The following is a 25,179-nucleotide window of genomic DNA, read 5'->3' as shown; positions in this document are numbered from 1 at the left end:
TACTAAACAGGTTAAATTTCTGATATACCTTCCCCAGAAGCCAAGGTATCAGAGTGTAAAAGGGAATGGCTTTCTCCCATCATTCAAATAGAAGTTTCTCTGGGTTTTTGTCCTGAGTCGGTTGTAATCACAGACCATGGATATTCCAAGTCTGGCTGTGGCTCTCGGATCCAGCGTCAGTGCTCCAGGCGGTGGAACACCGTCCTTTCAACGCAAGCTGTGTGTGGGGCCTCCGTGCCTGCCCCCCGCTCAAGTTTGGGGCCATTCCACAAATGTGATAGCTGTTCTGCATGCACACTTAATTTACTGACTGATCTTGAAGATCAGTCTGTCTTGAAGACAGACCCTAGATTTAATTTAGGAGATGGGTTTTTAATTATATGTATACAGCGAATAACAAAGCATCCCCATTTCATTTTAGTTTCTGAACAAGAAATGGGGTACTTTTTTCGTTTTAACCAAACCAATCAGTTTAGTTTTTTTTTAGAAGAGAAATGAGTTATCAGGAGAAACTATTTTGGTAATGTCCTATTACTTGCCTAATGCTTTATTTTATTGCCCAAAGCACAGAAATAAATCCAGAATCCTGCCGCCTTTCCTTAGTTTGCAGTGTTACCTCCCTGTTAGTGTGGCCTTTTGAGTTTGGTAGGAATAAAAGTTGAATACACCAGTTACTGTGTCAACTCTTCACCTAAACTAGAAGGCACTACAGCTAAACAAGAAGCTTCCTGTTGGAAGCTGAGCTTCCCAGAGCTCTGCGAGCGCTCTAGGCGATCCTGTGGTCTGTGTATTGGTACCTGTCTTCTGGTTAGGTAGCTACTTCCATACAAGCTTTCTAGAAGCAGAGCCAGGAGCTCTCTGGAAATAGGTTTCTCTTTTTGTAGGAAAATTGGTGGTACTGAATATTCTTTGAAGACTGTTCCACCTATGTGGCATTAGAACCAACTGTTAAAACTGTATCTGATTTGCACCAGTGGCTTTTTGGCTTCTCAAGAGTAGATGACTATTTGCCTCCAGCATTTCTGTCCTCACATTAAGGGTTAGGCATGCTTTGATATAGGAGTTAATTGCTGGGTGTCTCTGTTAGAAGCTTCATTTCCCTCCCCCCCTGAATAGTCTTCCCTAGCAGATCTCTCCTTATGGTTGAGCCTTAGTGAATGCCCAATATATTCAGAACAGGTGTTCATAGGTTCTGTTACAACTTCAGTATCCAAAGAGGAAGTAGGGTTATTTATTTGGGTGACTTTGGTGGCCGAGGAGATTACCCTTTGTGAGCCAGCTGTTGGATTATAGGTATGTAGGAGTAAATCTGGGCAGCGTGTGACTGCTTCATACCGCTTCAGTTTCCTCCTCATAAAACGCAGACACTGAACCCAGATCCAGGATCGAACCAGGGAGCAGACGTGAAGCGCCTCAGTGCAGCCTCGTGGCACCTTGGTCCACAGTGCTGGTACCACTGACGCTGGCCTGCCGTTGGGCCAGAGTCCCCTGGGGGGGGGGGGGCGCCACTGGGCAAGGCTAGAATTGGGAACACTGGGCTTCGCTGATGGAACACTTTTGAAGCGAGGGCATGTTTTAACTTTTATCTTCACTCGTAAAGAAGTAACTGTCCATGAGGCAAGTGGTAAGACATTAATGAGTACAACTAAGGACTGCTTTAGATTTCTGTCCTTCACTGCTCATCATTGTCTAGGCTTCTCTTCACCTATTATAGGACAGTCTGCTTAGGGCAGGGTTGGCAGACTATAGTCTATGAGCTAAGCATGGTTTTTGCATTTTTAAAGAGTTGCAAATAAAACCCCCCCACATAGAAGAGTATGCAGCAGAGACCATACGAAGCCCACCAGACCTAAGACTTACTATCTGGCGCTTAAAGCCAACCCCTTTCTTAGAGATTCCACTGCATCTCTTAATCAACATAAATCAAACTAAATTTGTTCCCTTTCATCAAACTTTCTGCTCCCTCATTTCTAAGTAGTGCTGCTTCCATTTGCCAAGTACAAAAACTGAGTTATTTAAGACTTATTTCTCTGGCCCTTTCTGTAGCCATATGCAAACCAAACATTCCTTTAAAAGGTCTCAGATCAATTCTGTCTTCTCATTTCCCTGTCGAAGTCTACTTTAGGTCTTATGCGGTGTGGCCAGCTTCCAAGACAGCCCCCAAGGAGGCTGCCTCCTAGTGGCCATGTCTATGGGTGGTCTCTTCCCACACTGAGTAGTGTGTGACCAGTGGGATACTGCAGAATACTCCACGATGCTCTATGACTTCCCAGGCCAGGTCATAAGAGACGCTGTGACTTGTACCTTGCTTGTTCGTGCATCACCTGCTCTGGGGCAAGCCAGCTGCCATGTCATGAGATGCTGGAGGAGCCCAACAGGGAGGTCCATGTGGTTAGGAGCTGTGAGAGGGAGCCATCTTGGAAGCAGATCTTCTAGCCCCAGGGAAGCCATGAGCTAACTACAGGCCCAGCTGATGTCTTGACTGCAACCTCTGAGATGCCCGGCCAGAATCACCCAGCTAAAGCTGCTCCTGATTTTCTGACCACGGAAACTTGTGAGATAATAAATGTTTTCTGTTTCAAGCCACAGTGTCTTGGGGTTAATTTGTTATGTAGCAACAGGAAGCTAATCTTCACTTTATATTAAATTTGTACAATCACTTTCTAACTCGTCCCCCTTTCCTTCAGTTTCACTTCTTGTCAGATTATTCCAAAATAATCTCATCATAATTTTCCTTCATTTAAAGAGCTACAGAGGTGTCTCATTCCTTTTTGGAAAAAGTCCAACCCAAGGCCTAGGCATTGGCCCAGATGACTCTGATGCAGGGGGGCATCAGGTTGCACTATGGACAATATTAGATCCTCTCTCCCTGCTGAACCCACTTTAAAATCAGCTTTCAGGACTCCTGGGTGGTTGTCAGTTGGTTAAGCGTCTGACTTCAGCTCAGGTCACGATCTCACAATCTGTGAGTTTGAGCCCCGCGTTGGGCTCTGTGCTGACATCTCAGAGCCTGGAGCCTGCTTCAGATTCTGTGTCTCCCTCTCTCTCTGCCCCCTCCCCCACTCACCCTTTGTGTCTCTCAAAAATAAACAAAAAATTTTTAAGATAATAAAATCAGCTTCCATGAATGTGTCCTTGACTAATACCAGCTTACAGCTTACTATATATTCCTAGACATTTATGCTGCCTTGGATCACTTTTTTAAACTGTTCACATATTTGACCAGTTTACAGTTCCTCAGGAGCCTAGATCAGATGTTCTGCTTTGCACACACAGTTCCGGCATTCATAAGTGGTTTGGTGATGTGAGGACTGAAGTTAGAATCCTAGCAGCTAATAAGAAATGCTGGAAATGTAGCAGGGCTATAAGCACAGCTTAGGAGTTAGACCTCAGGCTGGATGCTGGGCTAGTGGTTTGACCTCAGGCATATGACAACCTTGCTTTCCTGTTTCTCATCTGTGAGAGAAGGTATTTATGGTACCTACTTCACAGTTGAGTATTCAGGGAGATAATGTGGCTGAGGGTGTTTAGCACAGTATCTGATATAGGGTATGTGCTGAATAACTGGTAGCTACTGAAAATCAGCAAAATGTTTTTTAAATTATGTGTTAATAGTAACATAGCACAGAATATCTAATATCATAATGCTTATCTTCATAGCTTTCCTTATTCTCTTTTATTGACCAAATTGTTTCAATACGAGAAATTTGAAATACAGTTGACCCTTGAACAATGCAGGAGTTAGAGTCACTAACGCCCCCCAGTCAAATATCCCCATATAACTTTTGACTCCCCCCAAACTTAACTACTAATCGTCTACTATTGATCAACAGTCAATTAACACATATTAAACATATATATGTATATATATACATATATTCTATACTGTATTCTCACAATATAGTAAGCTAAAGAAAATATTAAAATCAAGAAAAAATACAGTACTTTACTGTATTTATGAAGAAGAAAAAAAAATCCACGTTAAGAGGCTCCACACAGTTCAAACCCATATTGTTCAAGGGGCAACTATAGTTTAATATTTTTAAAATTTCAGTCCAGTTGGCACATACACTTTTATCAAAATGATTACTAGTAACAGTTAACTCCCATAATGTAAAAGAGGCAAGTGGTAAAAAAGTTAATGAGTACAAACTCAGTACTGATAAATATACCCCTTGCATTTAAGTAGTAGCTTCAATTATAGGTCTCTAGGGTCTCTATACATCTGTACATCCACCTGTTAGTGGGAAAAAGCTGGGTCAGGGAGGCAGGGCTGTGCATGGTGGCTCCACCCAGGAGCTCTAGAAGAGAGCCCAGAGAGGAATGTGTAGTGAGTGCCATGTAGGAGTCAGGTAGAAAACCCAGATTGGCAAGTAGGGTTTCTGAAGCTCCAAGTCAACCATGTTAATGGTGTGAGCTACCGCCTCAAGCTTCTCTATTCTAATTAGTTACTTTAGGGCTGCAGTGATTTGTTGACTTTGAGGAAAGACAAAGGGGCTATACGTGGCAGTTGTCTGTTAAAGAGCACAGATTAAAACTGCATTGATTATTTTGAAGACATGTTGATGTTTCCACCTTTGTATTTCTTTTTCTCATTTCCATACTGAACCTGCTAATTCGTTAGTAAATCCACTCCGCAAATATTTATTCAGCATCTGTTACATGCCAGGCATTTTTCCAGAAACTGGGGATATGGCAGTGAAGAAATCTGACAGAGATCCTTGTCTTCAGGGAACAGTTTAGTAGGGTGTTAGGTGCTAAGTGCAATGGAGAAAAAAATGCAGAAGAGAGGAGGGAGAAGTAGGAACTGTAGCGGGAGACAGGAAAATTAAGAGGCTATTTAAGGCAGCCACTTGGGAGAGTAGGCACATTCTGTAGAGCCACACAAGACAGAACCAAGGGGTAAACAATAGGACTAAATTACATGGCTGAACTTCCCAACTATTAGAGCTGTTCAAAGATAGAACTTTACAGAAATAAGTGTCTCCCTGATCCTGAACATGTTTAAACAGAGCCAAGAGCTTGCCATTGGCTGGAGTGAGTGAGGATCGAATGCCTTCTTGGATCACTTCGAGCTCTGAAAGTCACTAGTAGAGTTCAAATTTGGTGGAGAAGAGAGCCCGGCAGGGATGGGGTCTACAGCACTGAGAGGGCCAAAGAGACAAGCTTCTTGGCTGGGGATCCCATTACTACACTGGGAAGTATATATATTGGGGGACTCCCTGTAGTTGTGGTAACTGGCTCTTTGACCAAGCTGGATAACAAGAGTTGTCTGTTTGTTTGCTGCCTCTTAAAGAAATGAAGATGGTCTGTTATATGTAGTTAGTTGCCCATATAGCTGCCTGGTTCTCTTTACATCTCTGACAGGAAAACACACCACATTGTGGGAACAAAGACTTGCCAGGTCTGACAAGGTCTTCCTGTTGCATAGGGTTGGGAGATGAACCTTCAGTAACCAGATGTTGTTAGATGTAAAACGCTGTTTTTGTGTGTGTGTGTTTAAAATATATATCAACTTGTCTTTCCGAAATTTTTCTTCTACATTTTGGGAGATCTACTGAGGAATTTTTTTAGATTGAGTTACAACTGACACACACAAGGACTCAGATTCTTTATAGTAATTGGTAAAGTTGATTTTTTTTGTCTTTGCCTCCCCAAGTTTCAAATAAATGCAGCATACTTTGTGCTTTTTCTTGCATTTGTGTATTATATCACAGGTTTGTCATAAACCTGTAATATTGTATCATCAGGTTTGTCATAAACACAGAAATATTGCTTGGAAAGTATCATCATTTCAGCCTTCACTTTAGTGAAAGGGCTGGCTTGGATGCACAAAGGCTTTTCTCAATTTCTTGTTACGGTTGGCTCAGGCCCTCCGCTGTTTACTGGTTGATACCTATGTGGTACTGATTGTTTGATCCAGTGTGTTGAGTGCCTCTCCTGGATAAAACTGACCTTAGAGATCACCTCATCTAACACCCTTGCTTTAAATTGTAAGAAAATAAAATCCAGAAATGTTAAGGAACTTTCGCCATGTCAGATGGCTGTTCTGCTGTCAGGCCGGAGCACAGTGAAGTTAGAGTCATTTCAAATACTTGAAACCAGGTACCGCTGAAAGAACTTGCTTTGCTGACTACAGACTAGTTTTTTTCCATTATCGGGACGAAAGCTCATCCTGAAAAATCCTTTCCCTAGCAAATCCCATTCTGGAACAGAGTAAGGTCCTGTTCTTACTGAGAAGGAAGTGTGTCTACCATTGGCTACACCTGGAGGAATATTTTAGGCTGTCCTGGGAGTCACATGGAGGCAGGATGCCTGCTGTGTTATGCCCACAGTGCCAGTCCAAATTTATATTCTGTGAATCTGACTTCTGAAATGACCTTGATACTGTGCTAGGAAGACTTGAGGCTTTTTCTCTCATCATGTTCCCTTTCCTTGGTGGGTAAGCTGGAATCTTCTTAGGCTTCCTTCTCTCTTTGGGATGTCTAAGATCAAAATTTCTTCCTTTTAAAAGTAGAAGTTATTCTGGGTTTTGTTTACGCCATTGGCCCTACACAGCAGTGGCTACATTGTTCAGATATACCTGTGTGGAGCCTTGCTGTTCCTTCCATTTCTCCCACATGCTTCCCTACAGCTTTTACACCATGTTTGCTTAGGAACTTGATATTCAGTTTGGCGCTACAGAAATTCTCAATTCATCTTTGGCATTTCCACTAGTCTGAATACTGCTGCTCCTGGGAGGAACTGGGATGTGATGTCCTCTGCTGTGTCACCCTAGGGGAAGGGACTGACAGACGCAAGGGAACGCCAAAGCAAAGAATATATGGGAGGGCAAACTTGAAGTGAGCAAGCTTGCTCAAGGTGGTCCCTCCTTGCCAGCCACACCCAAGGTGAGGGAGTTCCCCGCCTTATTTCAGTCCATAGACAATGAGATTCCTTAGTGCAGCTTGTGAGAATGCTCCCAGTGCAGGACCCATGGGGCCAGGGCCTCTGGGCAGCAAAAGAAATCTGAGCACGGAGTTGTGTTGAACATGGCATAAGTTTAAACATCCAGAGGATCTTTAAAAGGAACTTTTGATGCCCCACTTTTCAAGAGCCATGTCTTGTCAGTTCTGAAGCTCTTTTATTTACATTGCTTCAATAATGCTGAAGTGGCTTGGGTTTTGCTGCCAGCATCAAAATCCAACAGTAGAAAGAGAATTGCAGATTTTTTTTTTTTGCCACAGTTAACATCTATTCTACATACGTAAATTATACATTGGGGTGCCTGGGTGGCTCAACTAAGCGCCTGACTCTTGATTTCTGCTCAGGTCATGATCTAACAGTTGTGAGATTGAGCCCCGAGTTGGGCTCTGGGATGACAGCACAGAGCCTGCCTGGGATTCTCTCTCTCCTTCTCTCTGTGCCCCTCCCCCATGTGCACACACATGTTGTGTGCCCTCAAAATAAACTTAAAAAAAATTAAATACATAAATTATACATCATAGACATTTTAGTGGAATGAGCCAGAATAATAATGCAAATCCAGTCTGCCATGCCATGCATCTGAACATTTAATTAGTGTAGGCAGAGTTTTATATTAAGTAGGTTCTTAGCTCCTAAACTTTTTGGGTGGACAAAAGGAAGTTTCTAGACATGGGCCTTTGGCTAACATGGGGGAAGAAGGAGCATACCCTATATGAACATTATAATGAATCTGTGTGTGTGTGTGTGTGTGTGTGTGTGTGTGTGTGTACCTGCACATTCTGCAGAGGGACAAGAACTGGAGTCTTTAAACACATCATATATGCAATCAAGCCCTTTCCTAAAAATAGTTCTCATTACAAAATGCTAGACTATGATGCTTTACAACTATCTTCCTTCACTGGAGCTGAGAAGGGAAAAGACAGATACAGTTATTAAGGGTTACACAAAGCTTTCCTCTTTGTGGTATCCAAGTTTTCTGTATCTCTAGGGTCCAGGAGGTACAACACTAGGAATCTGACTTGGACTGAGAAAGTTTGTGAACACTGGAGAGAGAGCTGGACCCACACAAGTGTTTTGTTACACATACCTCACAGAGAAGCTTCAGTGGAAGATCCTAAAATATGCCTGACAAATAAAAGGATAGTGTGTGTAAATGAGTATCAAACTCAGTATCAGGTAATATTTGAGATATGTAAATATCTTAAATGATGCTCTCTCTTTAGTTAATAAAAATATAACTTCCCTAAGTTCATTGTGGGTTTAATCTTCCTAATTTTCTCCTCAAGCAATTTACATACTACAACAGGAAATTTTCTTATCACAGGACATTTTAGGAATGTATCCCTTGGGGAATTCTATTTAGAAAAAATACAGAAGAGCTTTATCTTTCTATATAATTTGTCTCCATGTATGTGACTTCTATGACAAAACGTTATACACTATTTACAGAATTTTAATTTCTTGTACTGTTGAGGGTTAAAAAGAAGTCACAGCTTCTTGGTTCCACAGCAGAGTTATGGCAGTGGCTCAATTTTTAAAAAAATTTTTCTAGTGTGGTCCTTGTCAGATTGTATGTCTCAAACCGATCATAACTTGTGGATGATACAGGTGTCTTCCCTTTCTAACCTAGGTGACTTCTGACAGCTAGTTACCGAAAGACATCACCATTTTACAACAGGAACTCAACACAGAAGTTATGATGGAAAGCCATTTTATTTTTCCCTAAACTTATTTAAAATAAAAGACTTGAATGGAAAATGTTTAGTACCGATATGTCACCCTGAATGCCAGCAATACCTTGACTTTTATACACACAGGAAGCCAGGACAAAGTCCAGTCAGTGTACAGTTTTGCATGAACAAAATTTTCTGCCATTTTGCTTTAGCAAATAGCAACATAATTTAAAACGCCCATGTCTCCTCTGTGGCACCTAAAATCCAGTCCTATATTTATTAATACAGTTAGAAAAATAAAAGCCTTAAAAAATTCATGGTATGAGTTCACGGTGCTAATCACACAGTTTCCTCAAAAGTAAGATCATTTTTAAAACTCCTACATAACAACCTTCTGGTTTAATTTGAAAGGCTTAAGACTTGAAATCTAGTAAGACTGTTAAGTCAATGTACATATCAATTATTTGACTTAATTTTTACTTGCCCTGGGAGAGTTAATTCCCATTGTCCACTGAATGAATGCCTTTCAAATATTAATAAATATATTACACTATTTACAAGCATTCTTAACCACTCTGACATGGGTAGAAAGTTAGGCCGTGGGGAAGGAACCACCTCCCAGCAGGGCAAGCTCGTGAGGTCTGGGACAAAAGGACGGTGCCGGAGGACGCGCCAAGGGCTGCTTCAGTGTGCGTGCGAGCTCTCAGACACACCAGGCTCCTTTTGAGACCAGCTAGCCAATAATTTGTTGTTGCTGGATCAGGTATAAATGCCCAGTGGCTGGAAACCAGGAAAAAAAAGGAACACTGTGATGGTATGTTATTTTAGTAGTTAAGAAGAGGGAGGCAGTCCTAATGTCAGACTAGGCTAAGGATGGTGCAACCATGCTCCACAAGCTGCTGGTGAATCACCCTCAGCAGATTACCTAATTTAGTCGAGGTGATGGGTACATGTCATGGGTAAGGAAAGGGTAAATGTAAGAAATTGTTTTGGCAACAAAAAGTGATGTTAATTCAACGTCTGCAAGTTTAACTGTGCCACATGCCCTCTTCTTACACTACTTTCTGCAAACTCTCTCACGTAGACATACCATCCATTTGACAAACCTCGTTAATGCTGCTGAAGGATTTACATTCTAATGCTCTGGTAAGAGTGATCATGCCTAAATCAGCCCATACAGTATCATAAACCTGAAGAGGTGAAGCCAAACATTGAGAGAGGCTAGATATCTGCCTTGTGAATGTGAACGAAATTCTCATTTGGGGGGCTTAGTTTCTTATGTTTTAGTAACAGCAGTAAACTAGTCATTATTTTAAAAAGCACACTATCGTAGGTCATGTCTGTATATGTATACACATACCGTTCCTTTTCCTGGTAGTCATTTAGAGGTCCAAGCCTGGGGCCCTCAAAGGGCATGGCTTCCACCAAACCTTCTGGGGTACAGAGTCCAAATAGTCCCTTGGAAAATGTTATAAATTAGATTTGCCCAATATAATGTTTAAATCTCTTACACAAGAGTCTTTAAAATAATTTAAACACTTGCAAACTCAAGGGTTCTCTGGTGGCCCACTTTCACATGCAAACACAGACGAACTGTTAACATGCATTATTTTAGTCAATTGGTAAAGTTTATTTCGTTAAGTATAAGTAATTTTAAGCCATTTACTAAATTGTAAATTTCAATCCATTAAAAACTACTACCAGAGCAGTTCTGAGGTATTACTGTTAATCTAATATAGAAATGTTACTCTACTCTGCTGTGGTATGAAATGTGACTGCCATGCCTCTTATGTAATGGTGCTGTTGCAGTGCTGACTACAGGCGTGTCCTATAGCTTTCAGGAAATTATTGCGTATGTGCATTCACTGATTTTCCAAACATCAATGGCAATTTGGTCATTTCTAAGCATACTAAAATAATAAAGTACAGCTCCTGGAATGGGACAAACAAGCAGAGAAATTTCAGGTATATAATGCCATCCTCCAACCTACTTCATCAAAAACCCACCCTACTCACTCCAGTCATTTACAAGGAAAACTTGTGCAAAAAGCATCCAAAAAGCCTATTGGTGGGTTAATTTTCTTGTAATTTTAAAAGAACTAGACAATGTTTTTTCCCTTAAAATTCATTTATAAAAATAAATTAATTTCAGTTTGAGACCTTAGATACCAAATTGTGGCTTAATTTAGTCGTGATGGCTAAGACTATAAAGTTATGAAAAATGTAGCTGAAAACGGAAGAGCTCCAGCTCAGTCCCCGTGGCGCGGCAATAGCTGGCACCCTGTGCGGTCACAACCCTCCCCATAGTTACCCAAAACACACTCAACTTCTTGACAGACTTTTGGCGTTCCTGTCTCCTGAAACTCCCACAAAACTTTAATTCTTAGACCTCTGTTGCAAAACTACAAGTAACCATAATACATTCAAGAAAGGGAATGAAAACCTGTCACCCACTCAGGAGACACTGATCCATTGCACTGGGGCAAACACAGCAGCTTGGAGGAAAACGGTCACCCACTTGGGTGTACGGCTTATCCAGATGTTTTGCACTAGAATGCAGGCGTGAAGTCCCTCGGAGTCTTTATCTCAGAGCAACAATAATTTAAAGTCAGTTTGACAGTATGAACAAATCCTTCCAGGTTTTGTGCCATGAGATGATGAGCAGCCTGGCCCCGACTCCAGGTACCTGGTGTGTGGCGGGGCCTGGTCACTATGTACATTAGATAGGAACACTGTCAGGTGGAAATGCCAATATGACTTACTGCTTAGGACTGTGCTAACATCGATGCCTTTGTGAGGCTGATTTCCCATGTGAGAAGCTTTTTGCCTTAGTCAGGAAATTATCTGAGGAACAGTAAGGAACTGAACTAAGGAAAAAGTTTCTGGCCTCCAAATACACACACACACACACACACACACACACACACACACACACACACAAGCAAGTTTCAAACTATTGTTATCTCTCAGTGCAAAGGAGCAATCGGCTGACCTGTCACATACCATCAATCGATATGAACACAGCATTCAGTCTGTGGAACAACGTGATGCAGCAAAAACCTGATCTAATGCGAATTCAAGCCTATTAACTAAGACCGCGGCAAGGAGACAGTGCAGCTCAGTGTTTCTCCCGCGCTAGTGCCGACTCTGAACACAAAGCAACCGAAAGGCACAGGCTCAGATTTCATTGATAGTCCTCTCTGAAGGGCAGTATTCTGAGGGGCCCGGTGAGGACATATAGAAAGACTGTGTTTTCCTTTTTAATCGTGCTCTTTTGTTGGCCAACACCAGGCTGCGCCGGCTCGAACTGATGATTTCCGAAATGAACTTTTTGCAGTCTACGCACACCTCCATAGTACTCCAGTCCTCCATCAACTCTTTGGGAAACTGTAGTTCTTCATCTGATTTGTCCACAGACTTAGATTTTGAGGAGAACCTGGAACAAAACAAAATGTTCTGAATCCAGTATCATTACTCACAGTTCTCTTGCAATACTGAGCAACTAGGTGCAAAAAAGGTAAATTTGCTGCCAAAACATTTTACCGAATGGGTGAGTCACCTCATGTCCTTCCAAAGGAAGAATTTCTAATTGGGGATAAAATTCAAAATATTTTTTTAAAAAAGAAACCAGGAAACATGCTTTATTAAGAAATAATAATACTGAAAACTCTTAGTGTCCCTTCTAGAATTTTTGGAAAAAAAAGACATTCAGAGTATTCACCTGATTAACATACATGACGTCTAGTGGGCTTTAACAACGAAAATGAAACAAAGTACATGTTGCTAACGTCCTCTGGGTGATCCAGAAGGAACTTCAAGTTCTTTCTCCAGTGGCCCTGGGTCAGGGTTGATGAACATTAGTTAACTGTAGATGGTGGGGCAGATTACAGTAAGCTGAGGTAAATATGTCTTACCCTGAAAAGTTATCTAGGGACCAGCTTTCTCAACATTTTTGCGTTTCTCAAATACAGCTTCCCCTCCCTAATAATTCTCTAATTCTCTACATTTGGATGACTAATTATTTGGATTCCAGAGAGCTGGAGTTCACCAGACCTCATCACAGTAATTGTTCTGGGCAATTTTTTGAAATAACTAGGAATCATCTACTCGTTTACTACTTTAGTTAAACCAAACAGGAACCTAGGTGTGGAGTATGTACAGAAAGGAACAACAACGTGTCCCGTTGCCTTGAGCTCACAGGTGATGATCCACAGTTGGAGGCCGCCACAGAGCAGCAGTGTCTCAGGGCAGAGTGGGCAGCACAGGGGCAGCAGTGCCGGGCACAAGTTACCTGCTGGGCTCACAGCTTCCTTGCCTTGCCGCCCACATCTGTGGTGTGCAGGAGTGGGGCTGCCCAGCGCTCAGCACCAGTGCCCCTCCCTGACGGGGGGCAGCTGGTGCATAAAACCCCAACCTTTTTGGCCTGTGAGTATGTGAGTACGTGAGCCGAGCTGGCCTGATCTCCATCCTTTCTCAAGGACCAACACTAACCTTACCCTGCATTAAACACAAAGGGACTGATATTCAGGTTTTTTTTTTTAATTGCCATAAAGCTCTTGGCATAAAGCTTTATTTCTGCCTTATTTACAATAGGAAGATAAACCAAAGTTCTTGCAGACCATTGGAAACCAAGACCTAAACAGATTTGCTTTCAAAACTAAGGAGGAAAGAAAGACAACTTCAGGTGCAGGTTTTCAACTGCACTGAAAACAAGGTCAGTTTTAAAGATGACTTTTAGAGAACACACAAAAGTAATTATCTCTAAAATAGAAAAAAAATGATGACATTCAAGTACGCTTCAAGTAGCTAGCTATTATCCCTTGACAAGTTACCTTTGGGAAATTTTGAAGATTTGTGCGCAAGTCAAGACTATACTAAAAACCAACCACCCAACCTAAAGCACCCTGAGCCCAAACCCTACTTTGTCACTGGTTCTCAAAAGGAACGTTCTTCCTTTACAGAGTAAAGTCTCAGGTGTCTTACTCACCTGGCAATGCTCCGGAGTGGCCGATGGTGGCCAGTGGGGGGTTTTTCTGGCCTCATGCAACTTTCCCCTCTTTGCAAGGTAGAAGGTCCCAATGAAAAGATGGGAAGAGTGGAGTATGGTTTAGAGGGCAGCCGCATCTATTATCCCAAATGAAACCAGAGTGAGCAGTACTGTTAAAGAGGTGGACTCCTTAAAATTAACACAAGTTATAATTTTGCCAAGCTTAGCTTACCTTTTTGCAACACTGTGAACACACGGGCCTGTACACAAAATCAGAAGTGTTACTCAGCATTGATGTGATGAGACCGGAGAGTCAGAGAAGTCAATGGCTGTGCGGTTGTGAATTTCTATAACAAACTGCAAAAACTCTCTGGTTCTTCCACCAGAATGTAACGGACTGATACAACCGTGGATTGCCAAGGAGACAATCTGTGAAACTGAACTCCTACACTGTTTCCTGGAAAAGGATCAACTCTCATCTGTCTGGGATTTTCTTACTTGTCTATCTAGGGAAGGATCACATGACAATCACATCTACTTTTTGAGTTTAAACAAGACATATGATTATTAGGATCACCTTAGTTATGTAAAAGAAGTACATGCGGAGAAACATTTTCCAGCTATAACACTGAGTAACTGTTTGCTCTACTCTTTGAAGAAATCAGTATTACTAACCCACAAGCACAATACGATGTGATAACAAACTGGGGTAATTTCTAATACTGTTCCTGTGTGGAAAAATGACTAAACAGTGAAAGTAGGTAGTATTTATTTACATCAATTACAAAAAACCTTACCTCTTACAGAACTGACAGGTATAAGACCAGGTGAAGAAGGAAAATCTCCTGGTTCGGCAACAAAAGCAGAGCTAAAAATACAAATTTAAAGGGAGAGAAGAGCATTGCCAACAGTTAATTTCCTAATTTACATGTCTAAATATACTTTTACATATTAGGGACCTTTAGCAGACAGAAGGAAAAAGAGAATTCAGAAACCCTGTTTTCAAGTTTGGCTCTGTAAGAATTATAATTTGGCTATTTACTTATAATTCCACTTTTAAAAGGTAATAAAAGGCTATAGCTCTCAGAGGGAATCAGTCTGAAGAAGGTTCTGAAACAGTCTCTTCCATTTTTCAGATGTATTTTCTTTATAAATCCTTTAAAAGTATAACAACTAAATGCAGACATGGTTTTATGAAGGCATGCCACTATTTATTATGGTTGTTTTAAGTCTTCCAAAGTTTTTGATTTCTCAGAGAGAAACAAAAATACTCTCTTTTGTAAGCAAAGCAGAATAGGAACTGTGTAGTACAGAGTAAGCCTCTTACCTCCTGAAATCCCCTAAAAGTCCTGTGCCATCTGGCTGCCAGCAGACCACTCCCTCAGGAGACCAGGCCTGGGACTCACCATTCCTCTAACCCTACTTATCAACCAACTTTAAACAGCTCTACCTTTCCTTTTTTCAGGGCGGTGTAGACATCTTTATACTGTTGGTATTTTTCCAGCTCTGCCTTCACCAGGACCTGACGAATATGCATCACTTCCTCCACAGTAAGAGCTAGGCATTCCACTGGATAGCAGAATTCCTCCTGAAATTCAAAATTCCACATGAATAAGAAACTCCCACCCCACTTTTCTGGCACTGCACAGTTTCCCTTCAGATCAGACACCTGGTTAGTAGCTCCAGAGAAGAAAAGAGGTTTCCCAATGAACACTGGAACAGAGCTGGCTCACTCTGGGGACCACATAATTTCTAATTACACTAAGACAACGGATGGCAGAAAACTTCTGGGGACCATGTCAAACATTATAACCTATAGAAATTTCCAGGAAAGGAAAGTTCCTCACATTTGAGTACATTTTTTGCCTCAAGTTTCTATTTCATTAAGCAGAGCTATGTATCTCTGTAATGAAATCTTGAAAGAACATTTTCTTGTTCTAAAACAAATTGACATCTGTTTTCTCCTACAATTCTGCAAAGACATTGCTTCCTGTTATTTGCATACTATATGCTAATACTTAAATAACAAATCTACAACATTGGTACTATTTAGAAAACTGGTTTGTGGTACCCAGAATAGCCAAAAGGAGGTGGTTAGTAATTTATACTGAGAAGCATTATTTAGTGGTAAGTTACATCAGCACATTGAGAAAAATCCTAATGGTATGAGCAGAACTGTAACATGTAACTACTGGTGCAGTTTCCAGCCAAAAAGCAACCTATACAGGCTGCACCACGGTTCTCTAGATTTCTGTTATTACTTTTAAACAACTGCTGAATGTACAATCAGCACTGGAAAGATGTGGAGAAAATCTTAAGAATTTCACAATAAATATTTATGCCGGCTGTCTTATGGTAATGGCTTCCCTAAAAACAGCTGAGGAAGATGTTGATGTAACTGATCCCACTGAATAAAGAGCCTCACCCCCATCTGCTCCCCATCCGGCCCTGTGTTTGATTGGTGGATCTAATAGAAAGACAGAACGGTCTTGTGCATTCTCACCCTGCCAGGCTTCACAGGGGCCATTGTGGTGTAGGGACACTGAGACTTAATGTTCTCAGTGCAAACACATTATAATTCACTCCCACACACACACAATAGCATTGCTCACAGGCATTCTGGAATCGAACAAGCCAAATGAGAAAGCACATGACTCTGAATGCAGTCAGTTTATGGAGTTTTAACATTCAGTTCTGTCTTTCAATCAGAAAAAACAAAAACAAATCTAGGTTGCAAACTTGATAAACATTAGCATTTACTAAAAAAAAAGTAGTTTGAAGAACTGCTTCTTACTAACAATCAATACAAAATCATGTCTGGTCAGGCTAACTTTAAATTTGCTTAACAATGTTTTGGAAAAAAATCCTGCAATTGAATTTTTAAGAGGAATGTTTAAGAGGATACTAAGCTGTATCCAGAGGGTGGGAAGGTAGTCTGTTCAGGAAGACTGTATCATTTGCTAGTCTAAAATATTTTTTAAAAAATCACAATCACATAATTTTCTCTTTCGATGGGAAAAGTTTTCAAACATAACAGGATTAAATTGGTGTCCAATATCCACTCAGTTTTCTTCCACCCTGAGAAAACAGCTTAGTGTCAAGTAGGAACAATGCACTGCCTGTGTGAAGGTTAGGCCACTACAATTCTGCAGGAGATAGGTATTGTCGGCTGCACATGTCTGAATGATGGCTTTTCTCAGCTTTTAACATATTTCATAAGAAGTTTCCTATGGTCTTTTTTATTCATTTGCTGAGTATGATTTTTGTGCATTTTCTGATAGTTAACCATGTGACAAAACTGCTGAGGTGGAACAAAATAATGTATGAATCTAGTAACTAATCAGAGAAGCAATACCTGAGATTTGCTGCTATGGGAAGATGGCAAATAGTGCCAATTTAATTAACTTAACAACTGGGATGCCTGGGATGGTAAACATTTCCGGTAGATGGGAATCCTTTTTATTTGCAGGGAGATCCTAACACACATAATAGACCTGACAGGCTCTACTTCCCTCTTCTCAGTCTTAAATCACAAAAGGGCTTAGTCAAGCATACTTTCAACTTACTGCTTTGAACCATATGCAAATCCAGTACTTCGTAAGACATAATAAGAAACTGTATTTTGTGGGTGTTCTTGTTCTTTCTCTAACTTTCAGGCAGATTACTGTTTAGTAAAATAATTTCCATCAGGTCAAATGCTAATGTTTTAATTCTGGTGCTTTCCCAAGGACAACAAAACTTTAATGCAACATGAAAGAAAATAATAAACAGTTACTAGAGTAGTTTTCATTATTTTTTTTCAACTGGCAAAAAAATTAAACATCCCCAATGCCAAATTAAGCCTTAACTTTAACAGATCTTGCGGAGATATTAAAGCTCCAAAATGTGAGGAGCATTTGGGGCTTTAACAGTGAGTGAGAGCCCTCGGTCATTCCTCCACATGCCCAGAGCTCATTGTCACAGCCAGACATGGGACTCTAAAATCCTCTTGCTTCTCTGTGCCTCAATCTCACTCCTAAATTTAGGAAAGGGAAGCTAAATCTGAAAGAGTTTTAATAAAGATTACAATATGCTATAGAGGGAGATGAGCCTTTAGAACTTACTTTTGATGTATGTCACTAAAATGGCTGAGTTTGTGTTGAATATTCTGGTTACATTTACCATCCAGAAGGGTCAGAGTTAGGGAGCACAGAAATTAGAGAACATAATGTATACTCTGGTTACTGAGCCACAGAAAGAATGGGAATAGTTTTATATAGTATTCTTAATTAGCAAAAACTTTGTAAGTAGCAGATATTTGAAAATTATCCAAAATGACCATTGCTGTTTTGAGTTTTTAATAAATCAAAGGCAGATTTAAATTAAAATAGCACCTATTAAGTTCAATTACTCTTCTCTTTTTTCAGGTTCAATTTTAAAAGTCAAAGTGAACTGTTTGCCCACAGTAATATGTAGACTTAGTATACAGATATCTCTGTCTGGGGAGTATTGATAATAAAAATAAAAATGTCAAACAAAAATAATATAAAAACAGGGAGGGGGACAAAACAGAAGAGACTCATAAATATGGAGAACAAACTGAGGGTTATGGGAGAGGTTGTGGGAAGGGGGATGGGCTAAATGGGTACGGGGCACTAAAGAATCTACTCCTGAAATCATTGTTGCACTATATGCTAACTAATTTGGATGTAAATTAAAAAAAAAACAAAAAATAAAACAAATTAAAAAAATGTATAAAAATGTCAGCAGATCTCCAGTAATAGCAGCAGTAAGAGTGACAGGAATTAAAATGCCATCCGTGCACCTGACCATGTACTGCCCAAAGGGCCAAGATCTAAAATGGGAAAAAGAATAGAGATCTAGCCTCTATTTCATGACAAATAAGAGAAAGGAATTTGTTGTATTTCATTTACATTCAGAGTCTCTTTTCCAAACCAAAATGAGTAATAAAGAATAACAAAGAAACCAGCTGCTGGTTCATTTGTCAAGGATATGTTTAGTAAATAAAGGACCTCACAGAGCCAGGACCCTATATGAAGCAGAACAGACCAGGCAGCTGTGAACACCAGTCAGCAGCACATGCTACTCTGGGGGCAGGGGAAGCTTGGGCATAGTTTGAGGGCTTTTTATTTCACTGGAGTTTGGAAAGTATTGGATTTTCTTTAAAAAATAATTCTGTATGAAAACCTAAAAAACAATAATAAAATGCATCCTTATTTAAAATATTTAAAATAACCGCATCAATAAAAGGAAAACTTAAAACTTCTAGGAGAAGTGGGTTGTCCTAAACACCATGCCACACTCTGACAAACACAATGCAGCTGTACGAAAGGTGTGGGGAAGAAGGTTCTTGGAGCCCAGGGCAGGCATGGGCTACAGGTGCACAGCCCCTCTCAGCTCATGGCGGGGTGTGTGGGAAACGAGAAATGACATGGTTCCATGGGTTGTGGGGGAGTCCCCTGTGGCTATATGGCCTGGCAGGCGGTTGCTCTGCCAGCTGAATGAGGGAGCAAATGCCTATCCGATGGCGGGAAGACCCTGGGAGGCAAGCACCCACAGGCTATCTGAGTGCCATGGAGAGGAGACGGCATTCTTCCTGCCGTATAACTGGGTCACTCACAGGTCCCTCTAATCCGATGCTGCATTTTGAGTTTGTTGTCCTTTCAAGGTCATTTTCCTCTCAACTGAGATCATGGTGTAATCTATGCATCCTACAAAAGACTGGAATCAACGATCAGAAGCAAAGTGCCCATCTAAGCTGTTAATTGTTCAGAGTGCAGTAGCTGAGGTATCACTGTCAAAGAGATAGAGTAAAATAATCCCCAGAACCAGCAGAAAGAGGCCAACCTTTGAGGATTTCCACCTGCTGGTAAAAGCTCTCTCACATAGATAATACATAGCCCCTGCTACCCCAAACATGGCTGCTTCAAAAGGATGAGAGCTGAGCAGAGAAGCTGTTTGTATGGTAGAAAAAAGTGGTCGGAAAGGCGTCCTTGGCCATACACTGGTTATCCTAGGAACCTGAACAATAGATAAGGGAAAAAGAAAATGGCAGGGGGAAAGAAAAGGAGAAAATAATGCTGAACATGAGTGACCTAAAAATAGTGGTTACAGAGCATGAAAGAAAAACAAAACAAAACAAAAACACCACAGAGGATGTTAACAGTAGATTCCACATGTGTGTGTCCACACCAACGTCTGCTTCCATATGTGCAAATTAGTAATCATACCATGAAGTCATTCCTAGGGAATCTCAGAATTCACAAACCAGAGACTTAAGATGTTTCTAACTTAGTGGCCCCCTGAACAGGGCTCACCAGGAGGCAGGACAGAGGCAACCACCTCTGGGGGCAGTGGGGAGCATGCAGCACACTGGGGAAGGTACTGAAAGACAAGTCTCCTTTTACTTAGATGGGCCATCGTCCTCAATCATTTGACCAAGTGATGAAAAAAAAATTACATTTTAAACATCCTAAGAAAACAGAGGGAGATACAATAAAAATAAAAATGAATACCAACAAAGACATTTCTGCCATTTTCAGTGTAAGGATTATAAATACAAAAGGATTCCTTGTTTTAATATTGCTAAAGTTTAAATTAATGGTCATACTTTTAAAGTACTTACCAAGCTAGACAGCACTACCACAAGACAAGTGTGATTATGGATTTCTCAAGATAAGCTATTAATGAGACCAGTCACTACTCTGACTGGAGGTTACTTTGTCTCAGCTGGCACCCAGAGGCCCTTCCCGTGAGCTGTGGTTCCCTATAGAACCTGAGCCATCCAGTGCTGACCGAAGTGCTTTCCCACTGCCTTTCACTGAGACTCTTCTCTGTGACTGCAGATAAATTTTGTCTTGCTCTCCTTGTCCATAAAAAACAACTCACAGCCTGACCTACCACACACTAAGAGTCCCCCTTTGTCAGGAAATACACTTCTGGGTCCTTGATTTGGGCTGATGGTCTTTCTTCTATTAATTCTATGGTATTTCTTCTATTCCATTCAAAATTTCTCTTACTAGCTGAAATTCCTTTTAACTGATCTGATAGTTCTTCCACAGTGATAATTTTAAAATTTAACACCAACAATGGTGTCATATGATCACAAGGCCAGGTACACAGCTGAATGATAAACTGGCTTCTAAGAGAAAAGTTGGCTGAAGAGAAGAACCTCTTGATTATTGGACTCGCGATCTCTTATATACATTTAAGTTGTTCACATAAACAAAAGTCTTTGGACTTTAAAGTTTCAACCTGTCTGGTTAAGAGTTCTGTTTTTCTGCTGATAAACTACTGGTGAGGCTATACTTAATCAATGTTTCAGTGATTATTTAGGAGTTAGAGGAATTCTATCAAGAACTGACACACAATCATTAGTTCCTTAATTGAACTTTTTAGGAACAGAGATGACTGATCAAATTTCAGTGCTTGAAAGCTCTGTTCAAACTAGGTATCTTCATAAGAACCATACTATCTTCCTCTACTTTGAGGGAGGGAAATCAGTTATTGCTTTATTTGAACCCTTGATAATTCAAGACAGCCTAAAAATATGGACTGAAATATAGACAAGGCATATTCCAGTGCTTTTTATTCATGAATTTCTGAGAAAACATTAGATATTAGGTTGCTGGTAGAATTACTGATTGAAGCCTTCATCTCACCTGCAAATATTTCTTAAGTCAAGTGGACTACAAAAGAATCTTTGCAGACCTCTTTTAGTTAGAGGGTCTGTTACTTCTTTCTGGCAGTGCCCTACGTATTACTTCCATTGTCCTGGGAATCAAAGCCACTACACCAACCTAGAAGTCTCAGGAAAATAGCAAAATCATCATCCAGTGCAAATAGCAGCTTTGGTTCCAAGATCATAAAACATACTTGAAAACAATGTACAATGGCTTGTAATGGATCAAAATTCTCCCCTTATACTTCTGCCTCAATAAAATTGTGTACTTTAGTCAGACTTTGCTAACTTTTTGATGAATTTTAACAATTTTTAAGTGGACTAATTCCCTTTGAAAAGAAGAAGGCATTTCTTTACTAATAATACATGCTTTCAACCATTGATAAGTCTTCTGGGGAAAAAAAAACTACTTTAAATGAATAAGGAATGGTCAAATTTCATTTAGGTTACTGTCAGAATTGGTTTTCTTTAGATATTAAAAACAAATAAAGCTATTTAAAGATCATTTTTAAAATTTGGAAGATTTTTTTCTCCTAATCGTTGTCTTAAGAAAGCTAATTATTCCAGGTCTCTAACTGATCCTTAAGTTACTACACAGTTTTCCAGTTACTTACAAGAGATCGGGAGCTCTGCTTGGAGGGTGGCAAAAACTGTCTTACATTAGTGGGTGTTTCCTTTTCAATGGAATGTCGTCTCTGGGGTGGCTGCCGTCTCTCTGGCTGGGGTGTTGATGATATGGGCAAGAATTTCGGAGGCTCTAAAGAAATGAAATTAACCAAACTGAAATGAACTTTCTTACAAGTAACAAGTCTTAGATTTTCAATTTCTGACAAAACACCCTTTGTCATTTGTCACAAACATTGTATTCAAAGATGAAATATTTGTTAGAGGGTTTTAGTAAGATTAGAAGTTCTTATGGGGATACTATGAGGACTGTTATAGAAAAATCTTTGCAAGATGAACTTTCCTACAGATATAGAAAGAAAAAAGAAAAAATATTTGTATTTTTAATAGTCATTCAAATATATCATAAAAGCACAATTATAGTCTCAGATCTGTACATACAAATGCCTTAACATTATATACAACAAAATTTTACAGTCTCAGGCATGTAAAATACGTAAAAACATGTATTCTCTGTGTGTCCAAAAAAGGCTACCACATCATACCAAAATTCTCAAGTGTACTGACCTTTTATATTCTTCTTTTTAAAGATAAAATATAAAAACTCTTCCTTTTAAAATATTTATCAAGACATTCTGTCCTTAGATTTAAATCAAGCTCTATTTAAATTTGAAAAAATAAATTCCAGTTTTGATAATATTGTGCCACTGCTCTCCTTCATCTAGTAATATTTTGGGACAGAGTTTAAAAGGAGAAAGTTTGAGGGGTGCCTTGGTATGTAGAGCACACAACTCTTGATCTCGGGGTTGTGAGTTCGGGCCCCATGTTGGGTGTAAAGATTACTTAAAAAATAAAATTTTCTAAAAAAAAAAGTTTACAAAAGGAGAATATTTTATGGTTTGAATGGTTCTGGATTTACATTCTGAAAACATAAGGAGAACATTAGAAATAAATTATATTGCTTAAAGTTTTATTTAATACTTCCTCCTACTCTCTCTGAAAAGTAAGCCTGCTTCATTCAATGTAGCAGGTGAGGAAAGTGAAAGTCAACACCAAGTTAAATGTGATCCATCTATTTGGACTACCCCACCAACAGAAATCTCTAAATAAAAATAACACGATTTCCATAATCAAGAAAGATACAGAAATCCATTATGTGATTTAATTGAATCTCTATAATATTTAATGGGCCTGGACAAACACCAAGTATAGATAATGACCAAGGTCAGCTCCTACTATTCTTGATACAATCTAAGTAAATCAAAATACTAATTAAAGAATTTTAATCACTAAAAACTCCACATGTACAGGAAATCAGTAAGTTGTTTTTTTAAATTGCAGTAAAACATACATAAATTATATTTAGTGTGTCTTAACTATTTTTAACTGCACAGTTCAGTGGTATTAAATATTTACACTGTTGTGCAACCGTTATCTTCCATCTTGTAACGGTTAAGACCATAACTCTTCATCTTGTAAACTGAAACTCTACAACTTCCTATTCTCCACTACCTACAGCCCCTCACAACTACCATCCTACTTTCCATCTCTATGATTTTGACCGCTCTAAAAATCTCATATAAATGGAATTATACAGTATTTGCCTTTTTTGGAATTCCTTTTTTCCCTTAGCAAAACGTCCTAAAAGTTTGTCAGTATTGTAGCCTATTGCAGAATTTCCCCCATTTTTTAAAATGTTTTATTTATTTTTGAGAGAGAGCGAGCAAGCAAGCATCTGAGTGGGGGAGGGGCTGAGAGAGAGAGGGAGACACACAATTTGAAGCAGGCTCCAGGTTCTGAGCTGTCAGCACAGAGTCCAATGTAGGGCTCAAACTCACAAACCGCGAGATCATGACCTGAGCTGAAGTCGGACATTTAACCGACTGAGCCACCCAGGTGCCCCAGAATTTTCCTTAATTTTAAGGCTGAGTAATATTTCATTGTGTGGATATTCCACATTTTGTCTAGCCATTCATCCACTGACAGACACTGGGGTTGCTTTCACATTTTAGCTATTGTGAATACTGCTATGAACATGGATGTACAAATATCTCTTTGAGATTCTGCTTTCAATTTTTTTTTTCTGTTTCGATTCTTTTGCTTATATAGTCAGAAGCAGAATTGCTGGATCATATGTAATTCTATTTTTAAGTTTCTGAGGAGTCACCATACTGTTTTCCACAACACCTGTACCATTTCACATTCCCAACAGTGCACATGGTTCCAATTTCTCTACATTCTTGCCAACACTTGTCTTCTGGTTTTTGTTTTGATAGCAGCCATTTTAATGGGTGGGAGGTGGCATTTCACTATAGTTTTGATTTGTATTTCCCTAATGATTAGTGATGCTGAGAATCTTTTCATGCACTTGTTGGTCATTAGTGTATCTTCTTCGGAGAAATGTCCATTTGAGTCCTTTGCCTATTTTTTAATTAGGTTCTCTTTTCTGTTGTTGAGTTTCAAGACTTTCTCTATATATTCTGAATATTAATCCTTTATTAGAGATATGATCTGCAAATATTTTCTCCTATCCTGCATGCTCCCCTTTTATTTCATTGATAATGTCTTTTTATGCATAAAAGTTTTTTAATTTTCATAAATTCCAGTTTCTCTATTTTTACAAGACAATTTTTTGTCTATCCTTGGGGTCATAGCCAAGAAACCATTGCCAAATCCAATGTCATGAAGTTTTTGTCCTATGTTTTCTTCTAAGAGTTTTATTATTTTAGGTCTTACATTTAGGTTCTTAATCCATTTTGAGTTAATTTTTGTATATGGTGTTAGGTGAGGGTATAACTTCCTTTTTGCATGTGGATATACAGTTCTCCCAGGACCATTTGCTGAAAGACTTCCCATTGAATTGTCTTGGCACACTTGTCAAAAATCTTTTGACCATATAGGTGAGGCTTTATTCTGGGCTCTCTATTCTATTTTGTTGATTTATATGTCTGTCTTTATGCTAATACCTCATTGCGTTGATTACTATAGTTTGTAGTAAGTTTTTTTTTCTTCAATATATGAAATTTATTGTCAAATTGGTTTCCATACAACACCCAGCGCTCATCCCAAAAGGTGCCCTCCTCAATACCCATCACCCACCCTCCCCTCCCTCCCACCCCCCATCAACCCTCAGTTTGTTCTCAGTTTTTAACAGTCTCCTATGCTTTGGCTCTCTCCCACTCTAACCTCTTTTTTTTTTTTTTTTCCTTCCCCTCCCCCACGGGTTTCTGTTAAGTTTCTCAGGATCC

General features: G+C 39.7%; 2 protein-coding genes across 17 annotated transcripts in view; one reads left to right on the top strand and one right to left on the bottom strand.

Annotated features, from left to right (window-relative positions):
• The window catches only part of PRELID3A (PRELI domain containing 3A), a 42,258-nt gene extending 39,676 nt beyond the window's left edge, over positions 1–2,582 (top strand). For 7 of the 10 annotated variants that reach the window (XM_042962634.1, XM_042962633.1, XM_042962637.1 and 4 more), the window contains one exon: positions 2,274–2,582. The gene's annotated coding sequence lies outside the window, so the exon portion shown is untranslated. Of the gene's footprint in view, positions 1–10 lie in introns of all 10 variants that reach the window. The other 3 variants (XM_042962630.1, XM_042962631.1, XM_042962629.1) reach the window with 2 other exon arrangements.
• Positions 2,583–8,660: 6,078 nt separating this feature from the next.
• Positions 8,661–25,179, bottom strand: part of SPIRE1 (spire type actin nucleation factor 1) — a 198,655-nt gene continuing 182,136 nt past the window's right edge. For 5 of the 7 annotated variants that reach the window (XM_042961446.1, XM_042961447.1, XM_042961452.1 and 2 more), the window contains 7 exons: positions 21,922–22,064; positions 19,474–19,647; positions 15,077–15,214; positions 14,424–14,494; positions 13,859–13,886; positions 13,627–13,763; positions 8,661–12,075 (listed from right to left, as the gene is read on the bottom strand). In XM_042961446.1, coding sequence (XP_042817380.1) covers positions 11,817–12,075; positions 13,627–13,763; positions 13,859–13,886; positions 14,424–14,494; positions 15,077–15,214; positions 19,474–19,647; positions 21,922–22,064 — 950 coding nt within the window. In that variant the 3' untranslated portion in view covers positions 8,661–11,816. The remainder of the gene's footprint in view (positions 12,076–13,626; positions 13,764–13,858; positions 13,887–14,423; positions 14,495–15,076; positions 15,215–19,473; positions 19,648–21,921; positions 22,065–25,179) is intronic. The other 2 variants (XM_042961448.1, XM_042961449.1) reach the window with 1 other exon arrangement.

Source organism: Panthera tigris, chromosome D3, assembly GCF_018350195.1.
Source record: "Panthera tigris isolate Pti1 chromosome D3, P.tigris_Pti1_mat1.1, whole genome shotgun sequence".
NCBI lineage: Eukaryota > Metazoa > Chordata > Mammalia > Carnivora > Felidae > Panthera > Panthera tigris.
The sequence above is the reverse complement of the archived record's forward strand: the minus strand, read 5'-3'. Positions and strand labels throughout refer to the sequence as shown.